This window comes from Benincasa hispida, chromosome 8 (assembly GCF_027475165.1).
Source record: "Benincasa hispida cultivar pf3 chromosome 8, pf3_genome.v1.1, whole genome shotgun sequence".
Lineage (NCBI taxonomy): Eukaryota > Viridiplantae > Streptophyta > Magnoliopsida > Cucurbitales > Cucurbitaceae > Benincasa > Benincasa hispida.
Window position 1 is genome coordinate 58,979,798 of NC_143485.1, and position 13,957 is coordinate 58,993,754.

At 35.7% G+C, this 13,957-nt stretch overlaps 1 protein-coding gene across 1 annotated transcript in view; it reads right to left on the reverse strand.

Annotated features, from left to right (window-relative positions):
* Window positions 1-2,731: 2,731 nt before the first annotated feature.
* LOC120082744 (putative serine/threonine protein kinase IREH1) overlaps window positions 2,732-13,957 on the reverse strand; it is a 64,665-nt gene continuing 53,439 nt past the window's right edge. Inside the window, exons 13-18 of the mRNA XM_039038029.2 lie at window positions 8,025-8,076; window positions 7,859-7,915; window positions 7,595-7,765; window positions 7,416-7,493; window positions 3,145-3,319; window positions 2,732-3,062 (exon numbers count right to left, since the gene is read on the reverse strand). Of these exons, the coding sequence (XP_038893957.1) occupies window positions 3,239-3,319; window positions 7,416-7,493; window positions 7,595-7,765; window positions 7,859-7,915; window positions 8,025-8,076 (439 nt within the window). The 3' untranslated portion in view covers window positions 2,732-3,062; window positions 3,145-3,238. The remainder of the gene's footprint in view (window positions 3,063-3,144; window positions 3,320-7,415; window positions 7,494-7,594; window positions 7,766-7,858; window positions 7,916-8,024; window positions 8,077-13,957) is intronic.

Sequence of the window (13,957 nt, forward strand, 5' to 3'; positions counted from 1 at the left end):
TTACCAACAAAACTATAAACTTATCTATGAGCAACAAAACTTTAGATTAAACACAAAACTAGAAGTTTAGTGATAGACAATTTTAGTGTATGTATCAATAATTATCTATAACTAAAATATCTATCATCAAAACATATGTATAATGATAGAGAGTGATAGAATACTATCATGGTCTATCACTAATAGACAATGGTAGTGGTCTATTACTAGTGATAGTGATAGAACACTATCATCGTCTATCATAAGTTTAAAAATTATTATATGTTTATAGACACTAGTATTAGTCTATACATTGATAGTGTTCTATCACTTGTTCATCTATTGCCTATCATTATCATTCTACCAACAATACTATCACATCAAAAAGAAATAATATCCCAGCAAGAAGTTACTATCACTTTCTATTAAAGACAATGATAGAACATTATCACTATCTATCAATGTATCACTGTCTATCAAACTACTATCATTGTTTTGATAGATTATTCTTTATAAATCTTTATATATCAGCAAGAAAACATTATTTACGAGCAATGATAATTATCTTTCACCAATAAAACTATAAAGTTATCTATGAGCAACCAATTTTTAAACTAAGTACAAAACTAGAAGTTTAGGGTTAGACAATGATAATGTATGTATCATCAACTATCTATAAACAAAACATCTATAATCAAAACATATGTATAATGATAGAGAGTGATAGAATACTATCTAATAGACGATGGTAGTGGTCCATCACTGTCTATCAATGATAGACAATGATAGAACACTATCATTGTCTATCATAAGTTTAGGATGAAAGATTATACCTTTGCTTTTACTTTCACCTTTTGCTTTTCAGATTTTATTTTCTTTTCTTTGCTTGATGATTCGCCTTTGACCATTTTTCTTGTTTTGTTACTTACCATCTGTTCACAAAATTTAGGTTTAATAACTATAGTCCCTGTTGTAGTCATTAATAGATTGAAAGAGTTGATGAAAAGAAAAGGAATGGATTATAACCGTCGAGTTGATGTGTTTACTAATATAGTCACTACTAGATTGTAATCCTTTAACTGATAGTAGTCTATAGAAGAAATGTGAAGACTTGACGAAGTGGAGAAAAAGAAGAAGCAGTAGCGACAGAAGAAGATGAAGAAAAAGCGGCAGCAACATAAGAAGAAGAAGAAAGTTGAAAGAAGTTGAAGAACGTTGGTGAGGAAGAACGTTGGGGAAGAAGATGAAGAAGCACGCAATTTCAATTCGGGCGATTAATCGGTTGTTGGGCTCCAGTGTTGCAATTAATCGGGTCATGGGCTTGGGTCGCGTGGGCTTTCTTGGTATTTCACTTGGATTGTAGCTGGGTTTAACAAATTTATTAAATTTTGCTATACTTTGTAAATACTTTTGTCTATTTTCTATATTTGAAAATTCTCCCATTTTAGTATTACACTTTTATGAGTAGTTTCAATTTGATTTTTTAAGTTTCAAAATATTATATTTTATCTTTTTTGAACATTTCCTTTGACCTTTCTCAATTATTCTTAGGAGGATTCTTTTTAACCCAAAATTAAAAAAAAAAAAAAACAAAAAAAAAAAACAAAAAAAACAAAAACAAAAACAAAACATAAAAACCAAATAAATAAAATCAAAGAAAGGGTAAAACCATAAGCCTTAAATAACAACACCTGAAATCTAGAAAACTCCCAAACGGGTGATTTAAAGCATGTGATGAAATAAAATCTAGATATGTCCTACATTCATTAGATATGTTCTACATTGGTCAAATGGAAATGTGGATGTGAATATTTGATGATTATGAATCAATTTTTTAATACGAGTTTTGTAAAATTTATCAAATCAGACCATTTTTTTTCTACAATGGGTTATATTGGCACGTGGTACTAAACTTAGGTTCTACATTGGTCAATTCCCTAGTTGGAGTTGTAAATCATTAATATTAACTCAAATTTTGAATAAAAATAGTTTCGTACAAATTTTGATACCAGACCATTTTCGTCATTTCTTAGAGGGCCAATCTTAGCCGTTTTTTGAACATTTTATTATTTCTTCTTTGTGCGAAATACTTGTTCACCAGAGAATAAATAGATAAAAAGGGGAGGGGGTGTTAAACTTAGATCAACTAAAACAATAGCCATATGTTTATTACAGGTAAATAGAACGATAATGATACACTCAGAAGAGAGAACAAAAGCCGGCAGAAGGAAACAGATTCCTGTCAAAACGCTAATCAAGAGATTGGAAAGAAAATTGTAACCTACGCTCTTTGTTGTGTAAAAACTAGTGTTTTTACTTGGTCAACCGAAGGTAGGGTGATATTGAATACAAGCATACAGTCAGATGGATATTTAGATTTAGGATTTATAAAATCCTTAATCATTTAAAAATCATTTTAATATTAAATTTTATAATTTAACAAAATTTTTATACTTTCGAATTTGATTTTGAATACTTAAAAGAACATTTTAAAGTGATTTAGAATATGATAAATGTTAAAATCACTTTCAAATATCTCTTAATCGATTGATAATTTCTTTGTTTCCAATAAAAGCAGCTTGAACACGTCCTTTTATGGATGGAATTATGGCATCTTGAACATGACCTTTCAAATGTGAAAAAATGTAATGTCGAGTAGATATTCCAATATTTAGAGTGGTTCAACTTCTGCACCCTAATTGTTAATTGTTTCGAAGCACAATTCCAGTCAACAAAAATAAATGCCTTCGGATTTTGTTGCAACTTGCCTTCATCATATACTAATACAGTCAGGGTGGATGCCAAAGGAAATGCTGTACATAATGATGCTTCTCTTTGCTATATAATATATATCATAAATACATAAATATACGGAATGTCTGAGAAAGAAAGGTGAAACAGTTATGGGACCATTTAAACAATGGAAAATTGAAGTTCTGAACCCACTGTGAGGTGAGTTGTAAGAGAAAGAAGTGAAACGTAGAAGGAAAAATGAAAACTGAAGGCCACATGGTTCTGAAGATGGCGCCTATAATTTGAAAGAGAGCATCTCCAACAAGATTTAGCCTCTAAAATTTTTGTCTCTGCAGTTACAAAATGATCAAATCACTCCACCAATCACAAATAAAGTTGTAAAGGCATGTAGAGGAGCAAAGAAAGACTTACATGAACATGTACAGAACATTACAAATACAAAACAAGGACGAACACCGAACCAATCGCCTGAAAGCATTCGGCAGTTATGTAAGGATTAACACATTTATGCATCATGATTGGGAGGATCATCCTTCAAACCCTTGGAAAGCAGGTCGTAGTTGATGGATGCGAGCTGGGAGAGATTCTGATTACAAGGAAACATAAACAACAAAGATAGATTGTAAGAGGCCACTCAAGTTATCTTATATTTTCTCCAGCGTGGGTGACCAAGAGGAATATGACATTACCAACTTCATACACAGTAAGTCACAAATTTTCTAAGCAAAGAAGACGGGCATGGCAGAGAGACAGAACAAGAGTACGTTCAGAAATATACATAATTTCTTTTAATTGCTTTTGAATTAATTAAGACATTGCAATCATCTTCATCTTCAATCTAAAAGTTTGTTTTAGTTTATTTGAAAGACAGATTGAAGCGAAAATATGCACACTTCAGGAAGCTGTAAAGCTAATTACTTTCTTGGTCCAGAATTTTTTCCTGATGTATAAAAAGATTTAACCACTCTAGTTCAAGCATACACTATATGTCATAGCCTGGGAGTGTCCAAACATGTTGCCTAAAATCAAGTGTGCGCATTAGAAGGATGAAATATCTAGTTTGTAGTAAAGATCAACATAAACATAAACAGCTCTTGCAGAATGACTTCCCCCAACTTCCCTGTTACGGATGAAGGTATAAAGATGAATAAATAACACTACCTTTCAGGTTCAAAGAGGAGAATAAAAATTAGAAAATAAAAAGAAAATAAAAAATGGGCCATTTAATGTATATATATTGTTGGACTTTCCATATTTGTATATAAAAATTAATTTGTCAAATAATTCTTTATTGTCTTTATTCTTTCCATAGAGGTCTTTCTCCTATAGAAGACCTAAATTACACATATTTAATAAGAAAATAAGATTATTCCCTATAAATTTAAGTTGGTATCAGAGAAATTTTTTAAATAAAAAAAAAACCCCTCAAACTAACACCTCTACAGCCGCCGCCGGTCGATTGTATCTCGATCATCTGTCGCCAGTCATTTACATCTCACCAAACAGTTTGCCTCGCACCAGAATCTCGTGTTTGTCTGATGTTTTTCGGCTGTAAATCACTGTTGTTTGGTCCTTGCCGGCCATTCGTGAGTGGGCATCGCCGGTTAACGTCATTATCCCTTTTACTAGGAAAATATGTGAACCAATGATTGTTTTGCGAAAATGCAACTTTCACAATTTAAAGATAAACAATCAATTTCCTTCAATAAATTTGGAAATGAATATTTTAGATAAGAAAAACTGGGATGTCCTAGTCTATGATACGAAAGTATAATTTGTTCTTTAGCAGAAAGAGAACTAATACTACTGAGACTATGAGTAATTTAGTAAGCGGGCCATTCGTCTGTAGATCATTGTTGTTTGGTCCTTGCCGGCCATTCGTGAGTGGCCATTCGTGTCTGATGCTTGATGGTCTGTAGTTCTATGATGCCAAGCATTGAAGCTTCTCTTTCAGGGGGAGAAATACTACAAAATGATCATATTGATCAAGTTCCTGAGTTTAAGTTTTATACTAGAAGAACATTCAACCAAAGGAACCTAGACAAGATAGTTGATCCATCACATAGCCAATCTGAGACTCCGACAACTAAAACTGGTAATCGTTCAACTGAAACTAGTAATCCTTCATCCATTTCTACTCCAACTATTGTCTGATATCGATGTTCCCATTGCCCTTAGAAAAGGTATTCGAAGTTGTACTAAATATCCTATGCAAATTTTGTGTCATATAAAAAATTATCGAATGGTCATAGAGCTTTCTAAAGCCGAGTATAGGAAAAGATAATTTTTCTCTTATTGAGTGATTGAGAAAAACTAGAGTATCAATCGTTGGGTTGAAATTAAGCTATCAATCTATACTTATATGGAAAGAAAAACAATTACAATATACAAGGAAATTATTTGAATTAATTCTCTAATTTACAGCTGCATAAGTTAGCTTGATTTCCTATACCCCTCAAACTGAATGATATTTGATAGTCATTCCAAGCTTGGAAACTAGTCCACCAAGGCTTGTTCGATGCAAAGCCTTAGTTAATATATCTGCAACTTGTTGGGAAGGATCATATCTCAAAAAATGGCAATCTATCTCAACATGCTTCATTCTATCATGATGTATTGGATTCCTTGCAATGGCGATTGCAGATTGATTATCACACAGTACTTCTCTAGTACCCTCAATCTCAACTTTGAGCTTAGTGAGAAGACGTTTTAGCCAAATTCCTTCACAAATTCCCTGGGCTAATGATCAAAATTCAACTTCAGCACTACTTCGAGCTATAACTTGTGGTTTCTTACTGCATCAAGTTACTAAGTTTCCCCATACATAAGAGCAATATCCTGATGTCGACTTACAATCAATACGGGATCCAACCCAATCTGCATCACAGTGTAAATTTCTAAGGATCTAGTCATGGCCTTTCTGAACATGAGGCCCTTTCCAGGATCGTTTTTCAGATATCTTAATATCCTATACATAGCTTCCATATGTTCCTTAGAAGGTTTGTTCAGAAATTGACTTACCACGGTAACAACAAAGCTAATATCTAGCCAAGTGCAAGTCAAGTATATTAACTTCCCCACCAACTGTTGATACTTGCCTCGATCAACTGGTTCATCTTCGGAATTAACTCCAAGCTTTTGCATCTATAGGTCTATCAGTCGGTCTACAACCACTCATCCTAGTCTCCTTTAAGAGATCTAAAGTGTATTTTCATTGAGTGACAAAAATACCTTTGCTGGATCTTGCTACTTCCATCCCTAGGAAGTACTTTAGATGTCACAAGTCCTTGATCTCAAATTTATTTGACAGGAGTTGCTTCAGTCGAGTTATTTCATTGGAAACATTTCCAATAAGAATTATATCATTGATGACGGGTAGAAATGCATGTCATTATAGGCCTTTTATTTAGAATTATGAGGGCTGTTAAATAGAAGATGCGGCGATTATATTAAGAATTCATGAGAAAATGAGCTTGCGTCGATCGGCATTAAGAATCTCAGCTAACCCACTTTTATGCGTTTTTATGCATTCAATTGTCTATCTTTGTAGTTAACGCAGGAAGCGGTCGCATACATGGAAACTAGGCTATCGCAAAGACGACCACATGCGGGGAATCTCTCCATCGCAGAGGCGAACACGTACGTTCGACGCATGGATGTTGCGGCCATCACCCACATGCGTCCATCGTATAGAAATTGCGGCCATCAAACAAATGCGATCATTGTAGGGAGATTGCAGCTACAGAATAATAACCATAATAGAGGGCCTCATGTGCTTTTTTCTATTGCTGCAAATCTAGAATCTCATCAATATATATGTGTGTGTATATATGTCTGCCATGTCTTGCCAAACAAGATACTTGCAACGCCCTAGGCCCAAGATTCGGAATTCAGATTCAACACCTTATTTGGTCCGACATTCCCCGCATCCCCTGCAACTTGACACATTTATCCTCTAATGGTTTAAAGACTGATGACTATCCCCACAAACCAACACAAGTCCTTTCAACATGTTTTTTTCTCACTCACACGCATCTTAGGAAAATTCCTAAGAGATCACCCAACATAGGATTGCTCCAAGCTAAGCACGCTTCACTTTAAAGTTCCTATGATAGCCACCAAAAAGGAAGGTGCACCTAGTTGGTATAAGTAGTAACTTTCAGTTCTTTTTAAGTTTTTCTCAACTATACTTCGATGTCCTCAAAATCCCTCTCATTCGGATGTAATCTCAATTCATTCATGTACCCCTCCTAAACTCGAGTTATTACAATACTTCTCTATAATCATAACAATAAGTAAAAGCCTGGACGCAAACAACTTTCTTGAGAAGGTTCTTTTTTTATTAAAAAAGAAAAAGACACCTTTTTAAGAAGGTTGAGGGTTTGATTTCTCAAAAGAAGGATGCAGCAAGAATTATAAAGGAATGATTCCCTCATTTAGTCATTTCCATCCTTTACAGGAGTTCAAAATTCCTTTTTAAAAAGGAAAATTTGAAATCTTAATCATTTCTAGTCTTAAACAAGAACGTCAAATAACAAGATATTAAAGGTATGAACATGAGAAGAATGTAAAGAATGTTCCACAACTACTGGGTAAACAGTATGTAAGGTATTTGAACAGATAAACATGAAAAACTAGGAATTCGTCATAACCTGCATGCCTAGTAATTTTTTAGCGGATACCTTGAAAGAGAAATTACTGAATGAGTAATTGACAGAAGAACCAGGCTCAAAATCTGTAAGGCCCCCACATTCATCTCCCTGTTCGTGAGATGCCAAGGAACCAGAATAAAGAAAATACAATTAGGATTAGTTTAAGGAGATTTAAATAAACTCTGATAAAAATCATGCAACTAAATTACCACTTCATCTTGACGATTGCTCAAACTACTATCACCACTTAAGCTGTCGGCATCACTTGAATCCTCAAGTTCACTGTGTGGATAGACATGATCATCTGAATGATTCCATGAGTAGCGGCTTGTAAAATAACTAGTATCAAGAGCACTTTCAGATGTTGGAACAAATGCAGCCTGTAAAAATTTGAAGATCATTATAACAATTTATAGATAGATAAAATTAATGTACACCTTACAGCATAAGTATTAACTGGTTCACTACAATACCTTTTGTCGGGCAAGCGTGTCCCAGTTAATATCTTTGAAGAACATATGCTGCTTCACCTGAGTAATATAAATTGGCTCTATGATGTAAGCATCCATGAAAGATCTGAGGGCACCAAGAGAACCAGCATCATAACAAGTTCATAAGCCACATTGAAAAGTTATTTACCTCTGACGCGCCTATAGCTCCAAGTCGCTGGTGAGGATCTTCTGTCAATAATCTGATAGTGCATGAATAAATATTATATATAACCAACAACATACAATTAATAAACATCCAAAACCTGGTAGCAAAGCCATGCAAATCGTCAATATTATGAAATAATACTAATATCTCAATGTGTCTATCCTTTAGAGTGTGCAAATACTTCATACCAACCAAACGTCCCACCAAGGGCTCTTTATGATATTGAACAAGGGGTTATGTTAACCACCAAACAACTAAAATTCTTAAGCTAAAAGTTTATAGTATATTAAAGGCTAAATTATACAAAATACTACTAAATTTATACTGTGTCAAAAATACCCTTAAATATTCAAAAGTTCCAAAAATACCCTTACACTTTGAAAGAAAAAAGTTCAAAGGCACCCTTACTATTAGTTTTAGATATAAACCATTAGTGTATCGTTTCAAAAATACACCTAAACTGTCAAAAATTTCATAAATACCCTTAAACTTCAACATTACTCAGACTGTTAGTATATGAACACAGACCTTAATACTCCTTTAAAAAATATCCTTGAACTTTCAAAAGTTGCATTAATACTCTTAACCTTACGAAAAAAAATTTAAAAAAAATGAAAATGCTCCTACCGTTAGTATAGTGATCAATTTTTTTTTAAATGAGAACAAACGACTTTTATTGAGAAAAAGTGAGAGAGTAATGGGCATACAAAAACCAAGCCCACAAAAAGGGGACTCCATTTTCAAGAAGGGACTCCAACTATGCAAAATCATGCCTACAAAATAATTAAAAGAGGTCTTTGAGTAAACATGAAAATGAACAAGGGACCAGAGCTCCCTGAAATACCTCTCCACTTCCCTACACTCTGTCGGTTCCACTCGCCTCACTAAACCCATAAAATTGCACACTCCAGCATGCCAAAGAAACCGGTCTTTCTCCCCAAAAGGTGGATTGAGGAATTCCTCGATCATAGCACTGACATCTCTATGACCAGCACTCGGCATGCCAAACGTCTGGAGAAAAGAATCTCAAACACCACTTGCAAAGTCACAATACCAAAGAATATAGTCTAGGTCGTCTTCCGCCTTCTGACAAAGAATATAACAAAAAGGCCCAACTAGCGAGGACAACTTCCTGACAAGTCTGTCGATCGTGTTAGCACGGCCATGAATAACTTGCCAAATAAAGAACCTCACTTTTCCAAGAACCTTAATCCTCCAAAACACCCAAAAGACCAAGTCGCCTAAGGAGGAAGGATCAACCAAGTATAAAAAGAAAAACTTCCACGAGAACCCTTTCAAAGGATTGGGGCTCCAAAATATGACATCAGTTCCTCCCAATCTAAACAGGTGGCCCTCGAGTAAAGAAAGAAGAGCAGCCACATTCGTCGTTTCCCAATCGGAAAGAGAACGATAAAACCCAAAAGAAAAAGAACAAGAGCTCCCCGACCACACTAAAAAATCAACAACAAAATGGTTTTGAGAGACAAGTGATACAAACAAGGAAATAAAACACAGAGAGGTCTCTCCCCCACCCAATGATCTTCCCAAAAGTAAGTATCTCTCCCCTACCCCACCACACAACAGACCAAGTGAACACAAGAAGGGAGCTCTTTCGATATATTTTTCCACAAATTCTGATATGTACTTCTAATCCCTTTAGACAGTCAATTGAAAGAATGGAGGTCATGTTTACTTACACTTACGCTACACTATAGAGAGTTAGGCTCAGAGGTGAAACGCCACAACCATTTGCCTAAAAGGGTTTTGTTACGCAAACTAAGGTTCCCAATTTCCAAGCCTCCACCCCCACCCCCACCCCCAAGGAAACTTGTCTCAAGGATCTCCCAACTTATCAAGTGCAAGTATTTGCATTTCCCTTCGTCAATCTTTTCCTAGAGAAAGCCATACATCAACCTTTCCAAATACTTACACACATCACACAGGGGCATAAAAAGGGAAAAGTAATACACAAAAATGTCGATCAAAATTGACTTGATCAAGGTAAGCCTGCATGCATTAGAGAAAAACTTCCTTCCAAGAGGCTAACCTACTCCGCACTTTATCTACCACAGGATCCTACAAAGCGACAGACTTAGGATTACTTCCCAGATGAAGACCAAGATAAAAGAAGGGGAGACTGCTTATGTCACACCCAACCCACTTGACCTACCTTTTGAGCTTTTACCTTCATCGCAATTGATTCCCACAACACTACATTTCCCCATAATAATCTTCAAGCCCCATATATCTTCAAAAAAGGCAAAGACATGATTCAACATTAAAAACGAGTTTTCCTTACCCGAGCAAAAGAAAAGCATGTCATCAACAAATTGAAGACGGGAATGGGGGACCTTATCCACTCCCAACTCGAAAGGCTCAATGACATTGCCTTCGATGCATTTACTCATAATCCAACTCAAAACGTTCACAACAAGGAGGAAAAGAGAGGGAGAGAGGGTCTCCTTGCCTAAGACCTCTTGTCACCACTACTTTGCCGGAAGGACTTCCGTTAGTAAGGAAAGTGTAACTCACATTCCTCAGACAACCCGACATCCACATTCACCACTTATAGCCAAAACCATTCCTCTCTGTGATCTTGTCCAAAAAATTCCAGTTCACATGGTCATAAATTTTTTCAAAATAAATCTTAAAGGGCACACCTTCCTTCTTCCTGGATCTATAATCCTCAATCGCCAGCTATAAGGGATTGATCCAAGATTTGTCTCCCTGCTACAAAAGCCCCTTTCGAGTTAGAGATAGTCGACAGGAGCACCCTTTTTACCCGATTAGTCAACACTTTTGCAAGAATTTTGTACAGACTCATAATAAGACTAATTGGTCTAAAATCCTTAACTCTATTCACATTCTCCTTCTTTGGGATTAGACAAACGTACATCTCCAAGATGGAGTTATTAAGGATGCCCTTTCATAGAATTCCTGAAAGACTGACCAACTCCTCTTTGATCAAAGGCCATTTTTCTTGATAAAAAGCCAAAGAGAAATTGTCCGGACCTAGGAATTTAGAGTTGTCACTCCCAAAAACAGCGATCTTAATCTCCTCCACAAAAAAAGGTTCAAATAAGTTGTCCCTTTCTCCCAGAAATAGCGTTCCAATCAACCCCTTGGACAAAGGCTTTAGCTAGAACCTCCGACCCATACAAATTAATGAAGCAAGAAATGACTTCCTCCTCGACCTTCTTCTCATCCATAATTCTCCCCTAACTCATTAATCAGAGGCCCAATCCTATTCCTATTCTTCTGAGCATTGGGCACTATGTGGAAAAGAGAGGTATTACACTCTCCATCCTTTGCCCAAGCCACATTAACTTTTTGTCTCCAACTGCAAGTTTCCTTTATAACCACCTCCGCAAAAAGAATTTTGAGGGAGTCCCTTTTAGCCTTCAAGGCCTCGTCCAAAAGCCCTCTAACTCTATCTCATCAAACCTTGTAATCTTAGCCAAAATCTCCTGCTATTGAACTTATATCCAAAAACCTCCCTATTCCACGACCTAAGCTTCCCTTGCAGAGCCCTCAACTTACCCATAAAGCAAAATCCTTCCCATCTTCCTTGTATAGAAGCGTTCCACCGACTAAGAAGTTGGGCTTAAAAGAGGGGTGTTGGAGCCCCCAGTGTTTTCAAAGCACAAGGAAAACTTTAAGGCAACAAGCTCTTTAATCGCCTCAAGGCAAGAAATGGCCAAAAAGTATTGCCCGACTGAAGCAAGGCGCACTTAAAAAAATAATAATAAATAAATATTATTTTTTACAATTATTGATAAAAGAAAATACATAGATTTTTACAATGTTAAAATATTAAATAGATTTTTAAAATGTTAAAATATTAAAATCTTAACAAAATTATTAAGAATTAAAATAAGAATTAACTAAAACAATATGAGAAAGAAATATATATTTGGAAAAAGAAATAGAAATAGAAATGATTATAAATAGGTAAAAATGAGTTCTTTGAGTAATGGGGTAGAAATTTTTCCATTTGGCAGTTTGGTTGGCATGCAGCCAACCCTGATTTCTCTTCAAGGAAATGTAAAAAATAAAAGAACATTTCTTCTTCCCTTCTGATTTTTGACCCCTCTTCTTCCTTTGCTTCATTTTTGAAAAGCAACTGATGGATGGCCCGAAGAGTAAACAAAAAGATGACTTCTTCAACTTTTTTCTACTACTTGTGCTATTTTTTTTTCTTCCTTTCTTTGGTTTTTCTTGACTTGTTTAAATCTTGATTCTTGATATTAAAGAAGAAAGTTTGAAGAAAGTAGAAAACTTGAAGAATCATTAAAAAAAGGGCGAGCGCTTGTGTTGCTTTGAACATATGTTCAAGGCGATAGAAAGGCGCAAAAGGCGAGGGCCCCATTGAAGATGCTCAACCAAGGTACTTGCAAGGTGGTATGGCCTACATTGCCTCACCTCTCGCCTAAGGCGAGAGCCTTGCTGAGTGTTGATGGGAGCCATGTATTCTCAAAATGGAAAGGATTAGGCCTCCACGTGTTGGAATGCCTTGAATCTTTTATTTGGTGCTTCATGTTATAAGATATATTTAAATTAATCTATACGGTTGTCCTTTATTGTAATTTTGTATATCCTAGATTAGGGTTTCTCATTCTCCTAAATATATGTACCTTTTATCTAATGACATGGTAAGAAATTCATTCTCCAAAAGTACAGAGTACATGGTATCAGAGACATTTTTTGTTTAGGGTTTAGAATATTCTTTGACAGCCTTGTGAGTTAGGGTTTTTGAATTTAGGTCATCACTTCAAGTGGCTGTTTGACGACACCACCCACCTCAGGAGGAGCGCCGCCACCGTCCGCCTCAATCAAACGTCGCCATTCACCGGAAACAGTCGCGCGTAAGTCACACGCACCGCCAGTTCAAAGTTGCTCCGTTGCCATGCACCGGTGCGTGGGAGCACGTGAGGCCGCCTTCTTCGCTTCCATCGGTTAGGTTCGTCTCGGGTTAGATTTTCCAGTCCATCTGTACCTTTAGTTCTACTAACATCTACTCGAGTGTGAGGCTGTTTGGAAAATACCATTTTGTTCCTAGGGTTTGTGACTATTTTGCTCTCATTTGGGGTTGTTTCGCTTTTTGATTACCTTGCTTTCGATTCTAATTTGTTTAATTCTGCCTGTGGGATCATGTGTAGGTTCTTCATGGATGAAACGAAGCATATGGTTGTATCCAATCTAATTCCCTTAGCATCAAAGATAATAGAACATAAGTTAAATTAAGCTAATTACTATGATTGGCATCATACTATTCAGTTTTATATTATTTACTTAGTAATGATAAGGATGATCATGTGACTAAGAATCCACCACAAGATGATAAGAAAAAGGTTTGGCTTTGTGATGACGCTCGACTTTATCTTCAGATTAAGAATTCCATTGAGAGTGAGATTGTTGGTTTGGTAGATCCTTGTAATTCTGTTAAGGAACTCTTAGAGTTCTTAGAATTTTTGTACTCGAGAATGAACATGTCCATCGAATGTTTGAAATTTGTATGCAATTCTTTCGAGCAAAACAAAAAGCAAAATCTGTTACAAGCTACTATATGAGGATTAAAAAACCAACTGTTGAACTTGCCTTATTGTTAACTTTTAGCCCAGATGTCAAAGTTCAACAAGCGCAACAAGAAAAGATGGTTGTTATGATATTTCTAAATGAACTTTCACCTGAATTTGGAATCGCTAAAACACATTCTTTCTGTTTCTGAAATTTCGTCGTTAGAGGAGGCCTTCAGTCATGTTCTTCGTATTGAGAGCTCTCAAACTGGTTCGTCTATTTCTCATCTTAGTAATGCTCTTATTAGCAAGAATAATAATTCTCAAATCACTCCAGGGATGACCAACAATTTTTAGAGGCCTAATTATGAAAATCGAAAATCAGATTCTCAGGAGATT